This window comes from Meles meles, chromosome 20 (genome assembly GCF_922984935.1).
Source record: "Meles meles chromosome 20, mMelMel3.1 paternal haplotype, whole genome shotgun sequence".
NCBI classification, from domain to species: Eukaryota; Metazoa; Chordata; class Mammalia; order Carnivora; family Mustelidae; genus Meles; species Meles meles.
In genome coordinates this window covers 5,501,154-5,521,869 of record NC_060085.1, presented here as the reverse complement: position 1 = coordinate 5,521,869, position 20,716 = coordinate 5,501,154, and the positions used below count along the sequence as shown (strand labels likewise).

The 20,716-nt window shown below is 55.6% G+C and overlaps 1 protein-coding gene across 1 annotated transcript in view; it reads right to left on the bottom strand.

Moving 5' to 3' along the window:
• Window positions 1-11,201: 11,201 nt before the first annotated feature.
• Window positions 11,202-20,716, bottom strand: part of ELAVL1 (ELAV like RNA binding protein 1) — a 36,792-nt gene continuing 27,277 nt past the window's right edge. The window contains exons 4-6 of the mRNA XM_045991989.1: window positions 20,414-20,567; window positions 15,471-15,696; window positions 11,202-12,764 (exon numbers count right to left, since the gene is read on the bottom strand). Coding sequence (XP_045847945.1) covers window positions 12,440-12,764; window positions 15,471-15,696; window positions 20,414-20,567 — 705 coding nt within the window. The 3' untranslated portion in view covers window positions 11,202-12,439. The remainder of the gene's footprint in view (window positions 12,765-15,470; window positions 15,697-20,413; window positions 20,568-20,716) is intronic.

Here is a 20,716-nt window from a genome sequence, read left to right as displayed (position 1 = left end):
CTCAGGTCATGATCTCAGGGTCCTGGGATCGAGCCCCACGTCAGGCTCTCTGCTCAGCGGGGAGCCTCCTTCCCCCTCTCTCTCTGCCTGCCTCTCTGCCTACTTGTGATCTGTCAAATAAAAAAAAAAATCTAAAAAAGAAGTTTGGGAAAGATTCTACAGTTTATCATGTGTCCTGGTGTCCTGAGGACAAGCGGAGGGGGGGGCGCATCTAGCGCATGACGGGGAGTGTCTGTGAAGCCCCTGAGACCGGTGGCGAGCGTTTGAGTGCAGTGGGAGGGATTCGTGTTATTAATAACACCTTTGAGGCAGGACTCACACACTATGAAATTCATCCTTTTAAAATGTATACAATTCAGCGGTTTTTAGTATATTCACACAGTTGTACGACTATCGCAATGTCTAATTGTGGGATATTTTTATGGCCCCTCCCCCAAGAAACCCTGTGCCTGTTCCTCCCTTCCCCCAGCAAGCGCTGATCAATTTCCCATCTCTGCGGACCCGCCTGTTGTCAGAGGGGAGGACATACCCAATACAGGTGGTGTGGGAAGGGCGTACACTAGTAACTCCTCGGGTTTGTACAGCACTTAATGACTTATAAAAGGCATCCACATGATCACCTAAGTATCAATAAATATCATGAAATTTTTAAAAAGGGGGGGTGTGCCTGGGGTGGGTCAATCCGTTGAGCACCTGACTCTTGATCTCAGCTCAGGTCTGGAGTTCGAGCCTCACGGAGGGCTCCACGCTGGCTAAGGTGGAAGAGGGAGCAGCAATGTCAAGGGGCAGAGACAGGACGGCTGGCGCAGGACTGGGGGCTGGGAGCCACGTCCCATCGGGAAGTGTGACATCCCAGCACACGGATGAAGTTGGAAGATGGGGTCGTCTGTGCTGGGACCCCTTCCACCCTCTCATGCCCTCTGCCGTTGAGACTTCTCCAGAGTGCGGGGTTGAGGGAACTGCCAGGGTAGAGCTCAGGGTCCAAGCCGATGGTGCCAGCATTCCGGGGGCCCCGTATTTCCCAGGCTTGCCCTCCTGGGTTCCGGCACATTCTGCCACATTTGCGGATGGAGCTGTCCCGGGAGCCCTGCCCCACTGCTCTCAGAATCCCCCTGTCCTGTACCGCCAGGGGCTTCTCCCTCCTCCTCCCTACTCCTGCCCCTCCTGCTTCCACAAAACCTCCCAAGTTCCTTGGCCCCCATCCAGACTTGGCCTCTCAGCCTGGCCTGGGAGGACTCACACGCGTGGTTGTCGGGTGGATGGGCGTCTTTCCCAGGCAGCCTACACTTCCCTAACGAGCTGCGATGAAGGCTCCGGTTTTGACTTTGGCTTCTTTTAAAACTTCCAGTCTGGGGACACCTGGGTGGCGTCAGTGGAGCGCCCAACTCCTGGTCTCGGCTCGGGTTGTGATCTCATGATCGTGAGATCGTGCCCCGCATCGGGCTCCGTGCTCAGTGCAGAGCCGGCTGGGGATTCTCTCTCCCTCTGCCTCTGCCCCTCCCACTCATGCTCTCGCGCTCTCTCTCTGAAATAAGTATCTTGTAATTTCCAATCTGTTGTGAAGCAATACGCGGTTCCCCACAAATTCGTATGTTGCAGTCCTGACCCTCAGCACACTTCCGGATGGGACCTGATTGGGAAACAGGTTCATTGCAGGGACAGTTAGTGAAGATGACAAGGTCATCCTGCAGGAGGGTGGCCCCAAATCCGACAGGACTGCGTCGCTATAAAAGCGACATTTGGGCGCAGGCACGCACACAGGGACGCCCGTGTGAAGACGGAGGCAGAGATGGTGGTGAGGCTCCCAGAAGCCACGGGACACCAGAGAGGGGCATGGAAAGGACTCCCCATCCCCCTTGGAAGAAACCAGCCTGCCCTCACCCACATCTCTGACTTCCGGCCCCCTGAACTGTGACACGATACACTTCTGTTATTTAAGCCCCCCTTGCCAACAGATACCTAGCTCTCCTGACCCCCTGTTCCCGTGGGAACAGACCCATTTGGAGCCTTCAAGGTTGGTACCGCCAGGGCTGAGCACCCATGGGTGAGTCAGCTGGTCTCACTCACTGGCATCAGATTCTTGGCAGTTGAAACACCTAAGATGATTTTTGTCTTTTGACTGAGGTGAAACACACGTAACAGAAAATTCGCCCTCTTAAAGTGAGCAATTCCGCGGCATTTAGCGCACAAAAGTTGTGCAAACGCCACGGTCTGTAGTTCTAGAACATTTCCATCACCCTAAAAGGGAACCCCTGTCCCCACGACGCAGCTGCTCCCAGTCCCTCCTCCCTCAGCCCCGGGCAGAGACTAACTTACTTTCTATGGATTTACCTGTTCTAGACATTACTTAGCAATGAAATCAGACAATATGTGACTTTTTTTTTTAAAGGTTTTATTTATTTGAGGGGAGATAGAAAAAACACAAATTGGGGGGTGGGGAGAGGGACAAGCAGACTCCCCACCACGCAGGAAGCCAGATGCGGGGCTTAATCCCAGGACCGCAGGATCATGACCTGAGTCAAAGGCAGATGCCGAACCGACTGAGCCACCCAGGCGCCCCAATACGTGACCTTTTGTGTCTTGGCTTCCTTCGCTCAGCACATTTTCAGGGTTTGTTCACACGGTAGCCCGTCAGAGCTTCCCTCCTTCTTATGGCCGAGTCCTACGCTGCTGTATGGATAGGCCACCATTTGCTCACCCCCAGACCACGCTCTCTCAAATGTTTGACACAGTGATTATGTGCAGACTGAGTGCGAGAATGGCTCGAAGGACGGAGGCTGTAGGGGACACGGTGGCCCAGGCCGGCAGGGGCAGGAACCACTGGGGAGTGTGGGTGAGGAGGGACGTGGGCGGTGTCGGAGGGAGGGCAGGGCGAGCACATGCGGAGGACAGTGCCGCGGCGGCTGGTGGCCGGGGATAGCAGGTTGCGGAGAGGACAGAGCTGCCCTGCTGCTGCTCCTGTGGAATGAGCGGGGGAGGTCCACGAAGGCTGGGAGCAATCCCAGACACACTCTTCAGAGGGAACAGGGTCCTTCTCCAGCAGAAGGAGTCGTGCTGGGCTGTGGGCTTCCCGCCCCCCAGGGGCTGGGGGCCAGGGTTCCCCGACTTCAGGCTGCCTGCGGAGGCAGAAGCCCTCAGGTTGGGCCGGGAGCCCAGGAGGGGCGGTGCCCCAGACCAACACCCAGGCCATTGGCACCCCATCACTGCCCACCTTGCTTCTTCTGGCGCCGAGGACTGTCCGCCAGCAAACCCAGTGTGGATTTTCACGGGGTCTGGCCGGGACTGGGTGTGTCGGGCTGCAGTCAGCACCAGCAAGGGGAGCGGGGCCCCCCCCCACCACCGACCTAGGCACCGAGGGCACCGAGTGGGCGGCTTTGGGGGACTCAGTGACCCTCTGCAGACCCACACGGCCCCGTGCTCCGTGTCCCGCTCTGCTGTTGCCATTTTAACGTTCTCAGCACATTTCTTAAACTTTATTAATTGTGGTAGAATTCGTATGACATAAGATTTGCCTTCATAACCATTAAGTGTCCAGTTCAGTGACATGAGGCGCTCTCGCACTGTCCTGCAGCCATCCCCACCTTCTGTCTCCAGAACTTTCCATCTCCCCAAACAGAGACTCTGTCCCCACGAAGCACGGACTCCCCAGCCCCTGCCCCAGCCCCGGCTCCTACCCTCTTTTCTCTGTCTGTGTGGACGGGACTCCCCCGGGGACCTCCTGGGAGTGGGGTCCTGCGGGATGTGTCCTTCCGGGTCTGGCTGCTCTCCCTGAGCCCCGTGTCCTCGGGGTCCCTCCACGTTGTGGCAGGGGTCAGGATGTCCTTCCTTTTTAAGGCTGCACATATTCCAATGCATGGACCCCATTTTACCTGAAATATTTTCTTCTTTTTTAAGAACACAGGGCCGGAACTCACGACCCTGAGATCAAGAGTCGTATGCTCCACCGACTGAACCAGCCAGGCGCCCCTTGTCTGAAATTTTTGAACAAAGCCCATTTTCATTCTGCACTGCACCTCCCAAATTATGTAGCCTGTCCTGCCAGCCACTGTCGCGTGGAATCCAGCAGGAGAAACGCTTCTAGGCAGCAGGAAGCATGCTCAGTCTCCTCCCCGAAACTCACGGAGGGGAGCTCAGCGCGGGGCATGCAGTGGACCCCCATCGCACTGCTTTGGGGGAGCATGGAGAAGACCTGGTGACAAACCGTGGAGAAGGCCAGCTAGGGGTTGAATTGTGTCCCCTGAAAAATACTGTTGGTGTCCTAAGCCGGAGGACCTCCACATGTGACCTTATTCAGAGACGGGGTCTTCAAGGAGGTGGTCAAGGTGAAAGCTGAGGTCAGTGGGTGGGCCCTGACCCAACGGACTGAGGTCATAGAAAGGGGCAGTTTGGACAGACGGACACGCAGAGACGGGAGACGGTTGTGAAGGCACAGGGAGACGGCCGTGTGACTGGGTGACACGTCTATAAGCCCAGGAGTGTCCCCCTTCCTCTGAGACTCGCGCCAGCCTGCAGGATGTCGCCAGGGGTGGTTGGGAGGGCCCGGACTTCTCCTTCCCTCTGTCCCCTGCCGACCCTGTCCTCACCGACAAGCTGCCCCACCTTCCAGTCTGATTCCTGGCTTTTTTAGGGCTATAACCTGCGTCGGGCAGGGGGGATTAAAAGGGCCCGAACAGGGGGGAAGGAGAGGGAAGAAAACGGGGTGCTTTACACACATCTCTTCAAATCCAAACATGTAAGACTGCCTCTTCATGTGGCTGAAAGGTTTAAAAATAACCATACCAAACACATCTTTTTCCTTGGGTCCCAAAAACAGATGAGTGGAATGTTTTAAGATGTTTTTAAAATGATCAGAAAAGATCATAATAAATCTGAAAGCCTTTTGCCGAAGGAGATTTAAGGTTCGTGCTTCTGTGCCTCTGCGGGTCCGGGCCCCAGACGCCTCCGCGGCAGGCGTCTTCCACCTCCGACCAGGTCTCTTGGGATGAGCCCCTCGACCGTCAGCGGTCCATGCGGGACTCCGACCCCTCCGCCTTGCACACATCCCTTTCCAAAAGTCCCTTTACTTGGTCACTTCCTCTTTTCACCTGGAACCGCTGCGCTGCGGGCCGTTTGTCTGTCCCCCGTGAGCTCACACACCATGGATGCCCTGTGGGGACTCGCAGCGGACCTGCCGGCTCCCAGCCCTCGTCCCGGCCCAACACTGGTGGCGAGGAGGCAGGGGAGGGACGGAGGCACCAGTCCCCCTTCGCCGCGGGGGTGGCCTCAGTCCTGGAGGCCTCTGCCGCCTGCCTCAGGCCAGCTTGCCAGGGAGACCTGTGAACCTGCCGGGACACGCGCCGCGCCGCGCCGGCCTCCGCCCTGGGGAAAGGCAGCGCGCTCGTCTACACGGGCCTTCGGAGCGTCTGCCCCAGAGCCTCCAGTTCAAGCACGTGTGGCCCTCCTCGGAGTCCCGTGGCCCCGGGTTCGGCAGCCCGGCCATCGGAGGGGCCCCTGTGGGAAGTTGCCAGTTGCCACCAGTTCCGTGTGTCAAGTCAGACTGTCCCCGTCACGCCGTCCACATCTGGCGACAAGCCACATGGCGGTTTCCTGAGACGTGGACATCTTATTTACAAGGACGAAGAACGCTTGCATCCACTTGTGGAGAACTGGCTTTAGCTGAGGCCGCACGTCCTCCTGCCGTGGACTCCGGGGTCTTTCCTGCGGCCCCTGGTGGCTCTGGAGCTCCAGGCCCTGCACAGACTTTCTGACTGCGTTTGGGACACTCTCACAAAACTAAGGGGCAAGCCAAACCTGGAATGCTCTATACCGGACTGGTGTAAAAAGAAAAAAAAAAAAAAAAAGCACCAAATGCCGTCTCTTCTCCGACCGGCGGAGCCTCACTTGCACCATCTGTAAAATGGGCACATGCGCAGCACCCGCACTAACCTCTCCCTCACAGGGACGAGCCCGTCAAGGGCTGCCAAGCACTCGGCAAAGCGAACAGCAGGGCTTGTCGCCAACAGCAGCCACACCTGCCTGCCACCATCTTCCAGCCACCGCCCACTCTTCTCTGCGCCGCCGGCCCCACGTGGCCGCACCCGCCCGGCTCTCGGCCCGCCCGCACGAGCTGGGGGTCTTCAGGCTGGTCCTTTCCGGCCTCTGCTAGGCCCCAGCACGTGGAGGAAAGCAGGTGTTCGCTTGGGACGAGTGCTCCCAGGCCAGCTTTCCCTGCAGTGCAGGACGGCCATGGGGCTTCCCAGAGCTGGTGGGGTGGAAAGTCCAAGGCTCTGCCATGGGTCAGAGGCTCAAAGCCCCAGGCCACCACCATCTTTCTTGAGTCCCAGAGGATAAGAGGTCAGTTCACGGTGCCCTGATGTCACGACTTGGATCTCATTATTAAACACAAACCAGTTTCCCAGGCGACAGTGGTGCCTCTGATTTTCTCCCTTCTCTCCTGGAAATCCTTTCAAATCGGGCTAAGATATTACTGAGGTTAAACAAAAAAACAAACTTCAGAGATGAAAGGAGGCGGGTGTTAGGTCCTCGGAAGCGTAACCTTGAACGGGAAAACGGAAGCCGCTCAGGAGGAGACCATCCGGAGAAAAGAGCTCCCCGCCCCCAACCACCTTGCACACGGGGCTGTCTCTCGGGGCTCCACATTCTGGGGTGAGGGGGAATCGGCAGCCATCAGGTGGAGACGGGGGGCTGGTAGGCTTCGTTGAAGCACACTTCTGGCCTCACCAGGGGCGCTGCTTAGATATGCAGACTGGTTCACCCCGGACCTGCCGACGCCGAAGTCTGCTTCTAAACGAGGCTCCTGGAGGAGGTGGACCGCGCTCTGGTCCAGGAAGCCCTGCTGTCCAACACACGGAGAAGGACTGACACCCAGATCCTTTTTCTCCTTGATGCCTGGGACGACCGGCATCCGAGAGGCGGCCCAGGGGCCCCAGTAGCCCCTGCTGGAGGCCCCGAGCTGGCTCTGGGTCTGAGGACCCGAGGGATACCCTCGGAGCCCCTTCCTGCTGGAGTGCCACTCTGCTTCCCCAGGTGGCACCAGACCGCCCCTCTCTACAGGGAACCCATGCGACCGTTTAGCCACATCTGGAAACGAGGGAGACGGGTGGGTGTTCCGGACCCCTGTGCTCCGTTGTGCCTCCACGTGAGTGAGAACTCACTCTCATCACCAAAGGAGATTAGCATCAGAAGATACTCAGCACGGCCACGGCCACGGCCACGGCCACGGGGCTCTGGTGTGGGGAGCAGATGGACAGGCAACGCCCAGGGGCAACGCAGGAAGCCCACAAACCTCTCAGAGAACCTCTGGAGAAGAGAGGCCTCTGGGTCTCCCAGGGGAGGGGGCTGGCTTGTGTGGACGTCCAGACGAGGGGCACATCTGGGCAGAGGCAGTGGGCGGGGGTGGGAGGGGGCCTTCCCCTCTACACCCCGGGGCTGGGCTGTCCCAGTGCACTCTGTGGCCAGGCACATAGGGGACAGCCGGGCAGAAGGCAGCTGTCGCTTACCTAGGCAGGAGGGAGTCACCTGCGGCCCTGGGCGGCGCCGTGCTCAGCGGGGCTGCTTGACAATCACACACCATCAGCCCTACACCACCACATCTCGATGAGCCCACTTCATTTATTACCAAAATATCACACAATTCCAGTCAGAGTTAACATACAGCATTGAACACAAACCTGATCCCTGTGGAAAGATCTAAGTATTTGGACAATTGAGTCATTTGGAACCGTAAGTAACACCCCAAACCGATATCACTCCGTACTCCAAAAATACGCTTTGAGAGCTTTGGAAACTGAATTAAAATGTCTACACAGCTATGAACAATTGTTTAATAAAACTTTTTCATGTTTCCATTACATGTAAATATATCAATTTGGCATCTCTATAAAAACTCTGAAAATGGTGCAAAAGTTTCATTCTCTTTGAGAAAGCCATTGACAAAAAATATTCACACTTCACTAAAATTTTGAAAAATGGTCTTCTTTCAAAGCTTCTTTATTAATCTGAAATCTTCTGGATTATCAAAATCTAGGTTTGCTTTTTTCCTCCTAAAACACTAAAGAACATTTATTCACAAGGATAAAAAGGCAAATGGGGAGATGGAAAACTGAGAAGGGCTTTTTTTTTTTTCCCTGAAAATAATAAAAAAGAGCTAGTTACATAAGCATCCTCAAAAGAACACGATGGGATTCATTTTATTGTTGACTTTTGGACAGCAGAGTGTCAGACTTTATTGAAAACAAACCCATGTAAAAACAAAGTTAAAATGAAAAATGGTACCTGAAAAATAAATTATTTTATATAAAACAAATCAATAACTTAAAACACACTAATATACAAAACGTCTACCCATCTACTGTACAACACGGGAACCAGCTGGTCGAGCGCCCGTCCCCCCCCTCCCCCAGAGCAAGTCACTGGCAAAGGAACAGTACATGGTAACGAGGTGGCCCCAACCCACGGACAAGGCTCCTCTCCCGGTGGAATGCCACAGAGCCCTCTCGGAGCCGCTGCTCGAGCCGTCGGTTAGCCTAACTTAGGTCCCTGCGGTGACGTACGAATAATTTTTTTGTTTGTTTTTTTAACGACCAAGCGGAAAACTGGAAACTAGGTCACCAAAAGGCTGTGGGAAAATACACGGTACAATCATTAGAAGTCAGAGGCAAATCAAAAGGTTTGGAAGCGTGCACCCTGCCGGAGGTCTGGGGGTCGGGCTCTACTGCTACGGTCAGCGCGGGGCCAATCGTCAGCGCCGCCAACAGAAAGCACCGGCGACGGCAGCCGGGGGCCGGGCCTGGAATCTGGTGGACAGCGGGAGGTGCTTCCTGAGGAGCTGCCTCAGGTCCCAGAGGTGCCGGGAAGGTGGCAGAGATTTCAGGGGGAGGGCTCAGGGAGGGCGGTGGCTGGGGGACATAGACCTTTGGCAGCTTTTTCTTACTCTCATCCAACCCAGGAAGGCTGCTGAAAGCACAGAGAAATAAAACCAGGCTGAATCGGATGTGAAATGGAACAGCTGGGCGATGTCAACTTTGATTTTCAAGGCCGACAGCGGACTTGGGGTTGGTCAACGGCCCTAGTTTGGAGGCAGACCAGGACGAGTTATTGCCAGTAACCGTCTACAGAGTCATCCCCTGGTCTGACCCAGCAGGGGCCGCAGCCGCCGCCCCCCCCCCCCCGCCCCCACTCCCCAGATGCCGGCTCAGAAAGCACCAGCTCCCTACAGCAGCTCGGGTCTGACCCTGGACGCTGGGTTTCCGGCATGAACACCAAGTGCAGACTCTCACAGGTTAAGGCAGCTGCCCCTGGCAAGGGAAGGACTCACCTTCAGGGAACAAAGAAGGCAGAGCCTGCCCAGCACCATCTGCCTACAGGCTAAGAAAGCCCGGCTCGCAGCTATTCCGGCAAGATGGTGGCGGGGGTGGGGGGTGTCCCCGTCACAGGACGTGCGACTAGAGGCACGGCTAGCGCAGAAAACCACAGCTTGGCGTATTACCATGAAAAACTAAAGAAGGGCAGAGCCAAGGCGTAGAAAGTGACTAATAATTCAACCGGAACCAGGTTCAGAAATTTGGAGCTTCTTAGCAAACGGCTATCAGGGGAAGTGACGCCAAAAGAAAATTCAGTCAAAGCCTCTTTGGTATTTATGTACCAAACCAAACTTTCGATAAATTAACATTATCTACTCTTTAATTCTTTTTTTTTTCATCAAAATTCCCAAATAAAAGGAGAGCACTCATTTTGCGAAATACAAATATGATTGACCTATGTAAAAAACTTTTAAAAAAGTTTTCTTTTGGATCGTGACTTTTAAAAAATGGGATCTTCCTTTTTGCAAACAAGCCTGGAGAAGAGAAAATGAACCTTTTGGACACAGGGCCAGCACCGGATACATCACCGGGAGCGACAGTTGCTCTTCAGGGTTAAGTAGCACGGCAAGAGGGAAAGCCTTCTACGCACCTGCAGACTCGCACTGGGGTTTTAGCGAGAAGGCTGCTCAGAGTGGAGCCCGCGTGAAACGAGGATTTTACTGAACTGAGAAAGCTCAGGCAACTTTCAAAGGCTCTTCTCCTCCTCGGTGCGAGCGTCAGAGTAATCACTAGGGTTCAGACAGCAGGGAGGGGAGAGGAGGCAAGGAGCGGCGGGGCTGGCTCCGAGCCCACCGTCATTTCAACGATTTAGGCTTCCAACTGAATGCGAGGAAGACATCGAACACTAGTGAGGGTGGGCAGGAATGTATGTCGAGGAAGAGACCTAAGGGTCGCTTTCAGAACTGGGGAATCTCATCTTCACTGAGAAGACGCCGGCCCAAGCAAGCAGAAGCTGAAAGGCATATTCTTCCAGGAAAACATCCTGGTCTGCGGTGAGGAGGGCTCTGCGGTGGACAGAGCAGGGGGCACCCTCTCCTGTGTCAAATGCAGGCAAACGGGCCTTGGCTCTGGGTTCCAGGAGGTGGCGCATAAGCTGGCTCTGACTCAGGATCTGGAAACTTCCGCTGGAGGTGGGGTGGGGGGGGTCGGTCCTCCATGGCACATGGCCAACTCATGAGAAGGCCTCCAGGTATGAACTTGGCCCCTTCTGTGGGAACACAGCACGACACCTCAAGTCGGGGAGGGGAACGCAAGCAGTCTGCAGCCCCTCGGCGAGGTCTGAGGGATACGGGGCTGGGACAGGCAGCCTCAAGTGGTCCGGGGGCTTCTCACAACACTGACCTGCTCTGGAGAAGGCTGTGCCCACTTTTTTTTTTTTTTCCACTTAAATAAATAAATAAATAAATAAATAAATAGGTAGGTAGATAAATAGAGATAAATAATACCACAATTGCATGATATCGATCAACTAAAACTGCCTATTGTTATGTGTTTTAGTCTTATGTCAAGGCTAAAAACTGCTGGTACTAAGTTCTCCTGTTTTCGATTCTCTCTAAACACTAGGTATTTGTCAAAGTCACATCACACTCCTGAGGAGTTGCCTAGAGGTCCGGCCCTGCTACTTCTCAGGCTCTCTCTCTCTGACTCTCCCTACTGGCTCCCCCGTTTTAAAAAACGGCGTCTGTGACTGCACACACCTACGTCACAGACCTGGAAATGCTTTGTCTCGAGGCAAGTCTTTGTTTCTTAAGATCTTTTACAAATCCTCCCTGAATGCTGGCCCTCTGGACCTTACCTAGCCAAAAAGAAAGAAAAGGTAAAATAAAAAACAAAACAAAATTCGAGCAAAACAAAATCAAATTTAATGGTCTTAAATGCAAAAGTAAAAACAAACAAAAAACACAAAAAAGCAAAAGAAAATTAACAGAACAGAACAACCCAAAATGTCAAGGCAGTTATGAAGAGAACTTGGGAGGGTTAATCTTTAAAACTACAAATCAAAGGTTTTTTTTTTTGTTTTTTTTTTTTTTTTTTGTTAATAGATAACTGGCAAGAAGTACTTTTCTGCTGAGTGTTCATACGAAAGCAAAGTTTCAAAACAAAATCCGACTAAAATAGAAACGAGTCTAGCGCTCACGAGAAGGGATGCGAGAAATACAATGCTCAAATGTTTCTGTGTTCTTAAAGTGTAGCGCGATCTTAGGCATTCGAGCGGTGTGAACTGCTCTTGGAAAGTGGAGAAATGACTGGGAACACCAGTACCCGGTGTGCGGGGCACCGCGCATGCAATGTGTGCACAGAACTTCGGGATGTCAGAGGAGCGGCCCGTCTTCAGGCGCGCCCGGAGCTAGGTCTGACTCTGGAATATACTGGAGTTTCCCTGAAACTCTTTGGTCCGTTCCCACTGGCGCCTGGGCTTATGCAACCCGTGCGTGTCCTTCTCTGGAGGGCCCGGCGCGGCCCGGCGTGGGGGCCCCCCCCCTCCCCGGAGGCGGCCCCCGGCGGATGGCCCGCCGCAGAGCCCCGGGGCTGAGTGAGCAGAAGGTGGCAACGGCACCCGCTGGGGAAAGCGATTTCCGGTCACCCCAAGCAGAAATCGCTTAAAATGTTGAAGCGGTTGAGAAAACGCACACTCAGCATCTGTCTAACGTCTTTAGTTGGAAAACTAAAACTAAAAGGTCATGTCTTTTTTTTTTTCTTTTTCTTTTTTTTTTTTATATCCAGTTTGTGGAGACACCGAATGAAACGAGTGTTAGACAGTCTTAGAAGTTAAAGCATGCTTCAGGGTCACCACCGTCCCGAGGGACTGGTTAGTCAATGCAGTCTACTTAGATTTCTGTTTAATATATATTTTAAAGGAAATAACTTAAGAAACTTAAATTGGTCTAACATTGTGGGATTTCAAACATTTGAACATGTCGGTTGCATCCCAGAGTATAAAAACCTTTTCACTTCTCATTTAGACTAAGACAAACACTTGTGAAAATTGGCGCAAAATGAGTTGTACACTAACAAAAAAGTTTCAACTTCTTCACTCTTAATTATCTATTCCGTACAAAAAAAAAAGCACGAGCGAGTTATTTGTGGGACTTGTTGGTTTTGAAGGAAACCTGTAAGATTTTGTCCCCCAGGCGGTAGCCGTTCAGACTCGCTATGGCCATGGCGGCTTCTTCATAGTTTGTCATGGTCACAAAGCCAAAGCCTTTGCACTTGTTGGTGTTGAAGTCGCGAATCACTTTCACATTGGTGACTGCCCCAAAGGGGCCAAACATCTGCCAGAGGATCCCCTCATCGGCGTCCTGCCCGAGGTTGTAGATGAAGATGCACCAGCCCGAAGACGCGTTGCCCGGGACATTGACACCAGAAAGCCCACTCATGTGATCTACACCCATAGGGGAGAACCTAGCAAACAGAGAGCACAGCATGCAGGTCAAGGTCACGCGGGCTGGTGTGCGACGCAGGGGTGGGGGCACGGCTCGGGCAAGGCGGGCACACCCCCATGGGTCACAAACGGGAAGTCGATATCGGGGGGGCGCTGCTCCCCGCTCTGCAGAGAACTGGCCCCGAGGAGAGACACTTGCCACCTGCAGAGGGTCAGAGCCTCAACCAGCTCCCCTTGGAGTGACGGCCTGTCAGTGACCAGCTGCTCCCTTCAGCCCTTCCATCGCTGGGGGGCGGGGGTGGGGGGTCCTGTTTAGTCATTCCCGGCCTCCCGTGACGTGGAGAAGCGTCCCTCGTTTTAAAGGATGGAAGCTTCTCCACGTCCTCCTAGGTGCTGTCATACCCGCAGATCTCCCGAGAGGAAAACTCTCTCTTTACACCCTGTGCCTCTGTGTATGTGTATGTGTGTGGCCGGTGGGAGCAGGGGATTTCTTTCTTTCTCCCTCACCACCCAAATTCTGTACCCTGCCCTCATCTTGAGCACACCCCTGTGAAGGGCCAATGCAGGGCACAGGGAATTCCTTCCCACGGCTCCAGGCCACCTTCCGCTGCGGGTTCACAGCATCCCAGGAGGGCCAGCAGCCCAAGTGATGGCCGTGAACTCCAAGTCCACCAAGCTGTACCAAAGCCGTGGGACCCTTTCCAAAGCAACGCTTTCAACTGCATAAACGATGGGCCTTCTACACGCGTGTGGCCACTGCAACAGGGTTAAAGGAGACGACAAAATTGTTGCTGAAGCCACACGGCCTCTGAAGGTTTCAGAAAAACGGACTCTGGGTCGGTTTAAGAACACCCGAGTGTGACACAGCATCTGCGGGGCCACGCCGTGCAGGAAGTTGCGACCGGCTCTGAGACAGAATCAGGCTTTGAGCTGTGGCGCTGACCCAGGGGGAGCAGGAGCTCTCAAGGGCCATTCAACAAGACCATCTTCTGCCAGACACGAGACCGGAGTGATGCGCTCCCGGGGAACGGCCTGCTTATCCAGAGATTCTTTCCGATGCGGGTTTGGAAGAATCAAGATACAGGACTGGCCGTGCCTCTGAATCTGCAAAAGTACTTGTGAACAGCTCACACCGGGATGTCTAAGTTGGTTAAATGACTCGGGCGGCTTGTTAATGGACTTGACTCTGCCTGAACAGTGATCCCAATGTCACTGAAGCGGGGGTAGGAAAAAGCACCCTTGTTATCTGTGGGACAGTAAGCCACGCTGGTTTTCAATGAAACTGGAAAGACGTTTCAACTTTTAATGGACCCTTATCCCCCCACCCCCACGCCCGGTTTTGTGGGAAATCAAATACGGGCCAAGTTATGCCAGTTAACCGGAACCTCATGTACCTGTTGTACTGAAAGCAACCCGAGGCCTTATTTCATGGGTTCTCATTCCTACTAATCAGCATTAATTGGTTCTTCTCCGGCTCACTGGAGCTGGTTTCTTTCATCCTGACCGCTGTGAAACCCACCTTTACATTCTTTTCTCTGATGATACAAAGGAGAGCTGAACCTTCCTTTATTTGGGGCTTTTCCTGCCGTGAGAACTGACTGCGAACTCTCCGCTCCGGGGAGCCTCTCCTCCTCTTACTTGCTAAGTCTGTCTTCCAGGGGCATGTGTTCCCTCCTGCCTCCCCGGCCACCCCTGCTGCCCTCTGGCTCTTCTCGCCGTGAACCTCTCTGGTTGTAGGGACCCCCTTCCTGCCTGGCCATCAGTTTCGGCTGCTCTGGCCCCCTTCCTTTGCTGTTGCTCGTTCCTGCGACCAGAGCCCCTCCTCCCACACCCTTCCCCAGCTGCCCAGGGAGCCGGAACCCGCTGCACATGGCTGTCCACGCATCCCACCTTAGTGGACTGTGTTCGCTGACCTTCAAAAATGGATGGAGCTCACTTCTGCCCCAAGACACTTCCCCTGCCTTTGTCCTTGAACTAGAAAAGCCAGCGATGGAAGGCTCGCTCTGGAACCTGAGCCCAGCTGAGAACTCCGCATTACTAGGTGCCAAAATCAGTGCCTCCCCAAACGGCCTCTGCGCCGACAAGCAGGGTTTTACCCAACCTCACCGATTAACACAAAGATGGGAAACCTGCAAAGTCGCAGAAAAAGGGTCCCCAACCTGCCCGAGATAAACCCTCACGCCGCTGCTTTAGGTTTCGACAAAAACAAAACCAAAGGACCCATCCGTCGGGACTGCCGCTTCTTAAGAAGCGAACACACCAGACTTGGAAGCCCAAGCTGCTGCCTCTCACTGTCTCTGTCCTACTAGATCCTGGCCAACTGGTCACTTTCAATCTGGAAAGATGAGGGGATGTTGGAAAATCATTCACCTCCAGGACGGGGCTTCTCACCAGCGAAGCCCTGGGGAGGCGGAGGAGCGAGGGCTCCCCGCAGGCCAGGGAGCGGGGCAGTTCTCGCCTCTGCACGCCTGGGGCTGTGTGTTCCCGCTTGTACACTCCGGGCCTCACTCAGGGCACCAGACCCCGTACCCGGGAGTGCTCTGTACTCCCTGCTTCCCGGGCTGACTGGAGACGGAACCCAGGAGACTCGGATGGAAACGATCCATCCTTCCGCGCAGACACCTTGCGGTGGGGGCAGGGGCGTGGAGACGGGCCAGGGCTCGGACCAGCCTCGCGGGCCGCGGGGGGCAGAGCTGCACCCGTGAGAGCGCCGCCTCCCGACCCACCTGAATCTCTGCGCCTGGTGGTGAACGGGGCCTCCGAACCGTCTGGCGGGCGAGTGGTAGAGCTGGGACAGCAGCGCCACGTTTTTGTTCTGGTTGGGGTTGGCTGCAAACTTCACTGTAATGGGCTCGGAGGAACCTGGGGGTTTATGACCATTGAAACTGGTAATTGCCTCTTCTGCCTCCGACCGTTTGTCAAACCGGATAAACGCAACCCCTCTGGACAAACCTTTTCAACAAACCAACAGAAACGGAGTTAGGGGGGAAAAGGCAACGATTTTTCAAACTGAAAAAAAAAAAAAAAAAAAAAAAAAAAAGTCAAGTCAGTCAGGCTGCTGTGCTTCAAACCAGACGCTATCTTCATGAGGCAAACAAAAATTAAACCTATACAGGAAAATGAATGAGCGAATTTTTTAAAAACAAGGACTGACAAAGATAAAGGTTCCGGACTTCCTTCTGGGTTGCAGCAGCAGCTATGGTCTCTGGCGAACGGTCTCCTGCTGACGGCTCTCCCCCAAACCTCTTTCTCAGCTGTGGCGGAAGGAACGCCACCTGCCACTGCCCCGTCAGTGCCCGGTGCCCGCGGGCAGCGCAACGCCAGGCCAAGGAGCGGGAGGGCAGGCAACGGGGTCGGGTCTGAGGGACTCTCCGGCCGGCAGGGCCCGGGAGCAGCCGCTGTGAACAAGGAGTGATGGTCGGTCCTGCGGTCCTGCCAGGCCTTCGCAGGCCGTCGCCTTCCCAGCTGGCCCGACAGAGTCCCTGGCGGCTCGGCCTTCTCCATCATCCCCAGAGGGCACGGAGTCCTAGCGGAACAGCCCTTTCCGCCTGCCCTCGGCTCATTCACCTTTTGGATGATCCATTCTAAGGTCCCACTCCACACCCGTTCTGCTCCTGCATGGCAAGGCCCAGGACCACCCGTCCCCGGCCTCCAGCTGCCTCAGGAAGACACTGTCTCTTGCTACTTATACCCAGACTGAGCCTCCTGAAGTCGGGCCCGGGGTCCCTGCCGTAATCTAATCTCTCAACAGAGTAAGAACGTGGGCCGGAACCAGGCTGCCTGAGCGCCGAGGCCCGATTATGAAGGCAGTGGCTGGTGTGGCGTGTGTGAAACCTAGCAGACTGGGCAGAAGGGGCTCGGCCACACTCCACCCTGATCCGTCTGCATTCTAGGCCCGGGAGGAGTGAGAACCGTCCCCTGCAGAACTTGACCAACGGGGTGGGGCTGGGGTGAGGGAAGGTGGAGCCGTGGAAGAGGACCAGCTCCTTCTCTGGGGAGGAAAAAAGGGGTTCAAGTGTGAAGGTCCAAGTGCAGTGGAGAAGGACAGCCAAGGGCCAGTCTGACTATGACGTCACGGCGGGAGTCATGGATATATTCTGGAATGGTGGTGGTGGGTGACAGTGGGAGACAGCCCTATCCCAGACACTCTTGTTTCGACTGCCAGTCATAGCCTGTCTGAAGTCGCATTTTCTTCTCCAGACAAATGCCTTCAGCACACAGTGAATGGCAATTATTAAAGCAGGACAGCCCAGGGCCTTGGGCCACCAGCTAAGCGAGCGCACCAGGTGTCCCCCAGGCAGCTCCCCCTTGCCGCACCTTTCCTTACCCCTTCCCACAGGGCCCCACCAACTGCCGCATGATGGGCACAGGCTGCGGGTCTCCCCTGCTGGCCCAAAGGCCACAGAGGGGTACAGAGAGACTCAGACAGGCCAGGTGGGATGCTGAAGTGACAAGTGCACTGTGAGGCACAGTCACCCACTCTGGGCTTAGAGTCCCATGCCTCAGCCTGACTCAGATGCTCCATCGTGGGCCCCATCTCAGCAGTCAGACAGCAGCCGGGGACCCTCGGGCCACGGCTTCCTTGTTTACAGCTTAACACACCGCAGACGCTCCGTGGTGAGTCTGAAAGCACAAACCCCAGCTCTCCCAACTGGGAAACTCCCCCTCCTGGCGCCCCCCAGCACAGCACCCTGGGGGGCCACACAGCTGCTCCTAGTGGCCTCCCGGCTGCCTCCACCTCGGCTCCGTGATCGTTGAAATATAAATTTAAAATTCACACAGCCAGGGGCACCTGGGTGGCTCAGTGGGTTAAAGCCTCTGCCTTTGGCTCAGGTCATGATCCCGGGGTCCTGGGATTGAGCCCCGCATTGGGCTCTCTGCTCAGCAGGGAGCCTGCCTTCCCCTCTCTCTCTGCCTACTTGGGATCTCTGCCTGCCAAATAAATAAATAAAATCTTTAAAAACAAAAAAAAATTCACAGAGCCAGAAACACTGAGTTAGTGCAAACAGACCCAGCAATTCACACGTGTACCAAGAAAATTCTAGACACTGAGCTCGTTTTCCAATTTCAGTTCAGAAGAACACCTAAAACCATACCCTCAACACACAGGGTTTACATTTACTCTTGAACAGCATGAATGACAGCTCTGACAGATGGGTGCCTGAACGGACAGTCAGCCTCAGGCAAACGTAACCGGCAGCCGTCGCTGGCTGGCTCCTGCAGAAAGCTGGCTTCAGGGAGCCGGCTCTGTTCTACGGAGAGTGACCCTGTCGTTGAGCAGAGAGCGAGTGTGTGTGTCAGTGTGGTTTCCCTGCTCGGTTTTGGTTTTGTAAAATGATTTTCAAATGGGAGCCACCCAGGTGAAATGAAGAGAACCAAGGAAGAGAAAGTCAGCGATCTGATGAAACATACACCTAACGAAGCAACCTACTACACGATCTGAGGAACGAACACCTTTCGAAGGGGGCCCTGTGGTTTTTTCCTCTAATGTTTTTAGAATCAAGGGCAGAGATCAACGAATGGCATGACTTCCAGATGAGTAAACTATCAAGTTCACAACTGAACTGGGTAAGAAGGCAATAAAGATTTAAAAATGAAGTTCTGTCAACGAAGAAGGTTAAGAGAGCTGCCCCCTGCCGTCCACGCTACGAGGACATCGCGCGGAGGCACACCGGACATGCAAGCCGGCCGACCACGCTGTTCTCTGCTCCCCGGGGATGCCTGTGGGAGCATGACGCTCCCGTGGACGCCACACTGAACTCACGGCCAAGCCGGGAGCCCTCCGATCCTGGGCGCCACCCCCCACTGAGACAGCAGCCTTACAGAGGGACGGGAGACCAGAGGCCCCACAAATGGCTGTGGGGAACGGTCTGCAGAAGTGACCTCTCTCGGGGTGGCGAGAGCCCCTGGGAAAGCTAGTGGCCAGGGTGGGGGTGCTCTTGGGGAGATCCGGCTCTACTCCGGTCGTGCTGGGCTGCACGGAGACGAGCAGGGGCACAGCAGGACGTGTGGCAAGAGGAGGGCCACGGGAGCAGAATGTGTAGCACGGTCACGCCATCCAGGTCCCCAGGCAGTCCACAGAGGTGGGGCTGGGGATAAACACGCGCACCGGCCAGCCCACTGGACTGTTCTCTCTCAACTGGCACTTGAAGGTTGGTAAGGGGAGCTTGAGGGACCACAGGAAACCGTCCTGGTACAATCAAGGGGGTTGATACTGAGTAGATGGGATCCCTACCGGACCCCGTCCCACCCCCACCCCAGGGCGAAGGTGCAGAACAGAGGCTGCGGTGCGATCCTTGTCCCTCCAGCAGAGCCTGGCGTCAGAGCAGGTGTCTGCAGCAGAACGGGGCTGCTCAGAGCTCCTGGGAAACGCCGGCGACCTGCACCTGCGGGCCACACTCCAGAAGGCCCTCCTCCCCCTCCAGGCCCTGGGGACTCGAGCCGGCCACTCCTGTCCAGGCCAGGCCTCGGCCCAGACAGCGGGGCCAGCATACGCAGAGCTGAGCTTCCACAGAGGGGTTGGGGGAGGGAGGGCGGGTGGCAAGGCCACCCACCCCAAAGCACACAGCTCAGGGAGATGCAGGTAAGTGTGTGTGCACCTCCACGCCCCGCGGCCATGGACCAGGAAGGCCCAGCCCACCTGCTCTCTGGGATCCGCTCTGCAGCCTCCTGGGGGCGCTGCCGGTCTCTTGGAAGGGAGGTCACCTCCGAGTTAGAGGACTTCCTGTGACCAAACTACCCAGGGTTTGCTGTAACACCACAGCCAAAGGGGGTGGACACACTGTGTTGGAAGACCATGAAAACCAAGCGCAGAGCATTGCAACGGCTTCGTGGGGCTCCGTGAGCAAAAATCTTCCTCGCCAGTGTGTCAGCAGTGTGTCCCACTCATGGTGGGAACAGAACCGAGAAGTCCTAAAGCAGGTGCGGCCCAAGCTCGCTGCTCCCCACGCAGAGCCAGGCCCAGGGCTGACAACTGACGTCCCGACCCCAGTCTCTAGGCCGCACGGTCAGGGCCGACTGGCACCAGCCTCCTGCACAGGGCTGCTCCCGGGCGCCGGGGGTCCTCAGCGCAGCCGTGCCTCACTGCCTCCTGCGAAGCCCGGAGCCCGAGCTGCTAAGCTTCTGGGCTGAGACGACCCACGAGGGGCTGGTGAAAGGGCCAGGATGGCCAGGGAGGGGAATTTACTGCCTTAAACAATCTGAGCTTTGAATGTGCCACCCGAGGGGCGGGGGCACCCGGATCGTGGAGGCTGGAGACCGGCTCCTCAGAAACAGCCACCCTGTGGCTTCGGGCCAGTGAGAGGCGGGGACTCTGCAGCATGCGGGAAGACCGTCCCGCACGGGCGAGAGCAGCAGTAGCGAATGGCTGACCGGTGGCCTTTCCAACCCACTCACGACCCAGGCCGGGACATCTGGATGCTTGAGGGAAGGTGCCAGGATCTCGTGGTGTTTTCACCGTAACATGCTGGCCTGACACGGGGGCCGCTCTACTACTGCTTTTACCTCCCCAGCCTCGTAAAACAAAAGCCAAGGTCTTCTCGTTTGGAGTCCGTCCTCCCTGGGGGAATAACTATTCTGCCGCTGAAACTCAGACAGTGACCTGTCCTCCTGGAAACTCTCGCCCTTGCTGCAGGAAAACCTCAGCCCGCATCCGGGCCGCCCACTGTACCTGTGGTCTGATCCACAAGGACCCGGGAGTTGATGATTCGCCCGAACCGAGAGAACATGTCCTCCACGTCCTTCTGGGTCATGGTCCGCGGGAGCCCACTGATGTACAGGTTGGCGTCTTTGATGACCTCTGAGCTCGGGCGAGCGTACGACACCTTGAAAACAAAACCACTTTCTGGGGTTAGGGCAGACGTGTGGCCAAAGCATCGAGGGAGGGCGTTAACTTTGCAGGTGGGAAAGAGCCACCTGTCCGGTGAGAAAGCAGGCCGACACTCGTCGCCTGTGGTGGCGTGTGCAAGCAGCT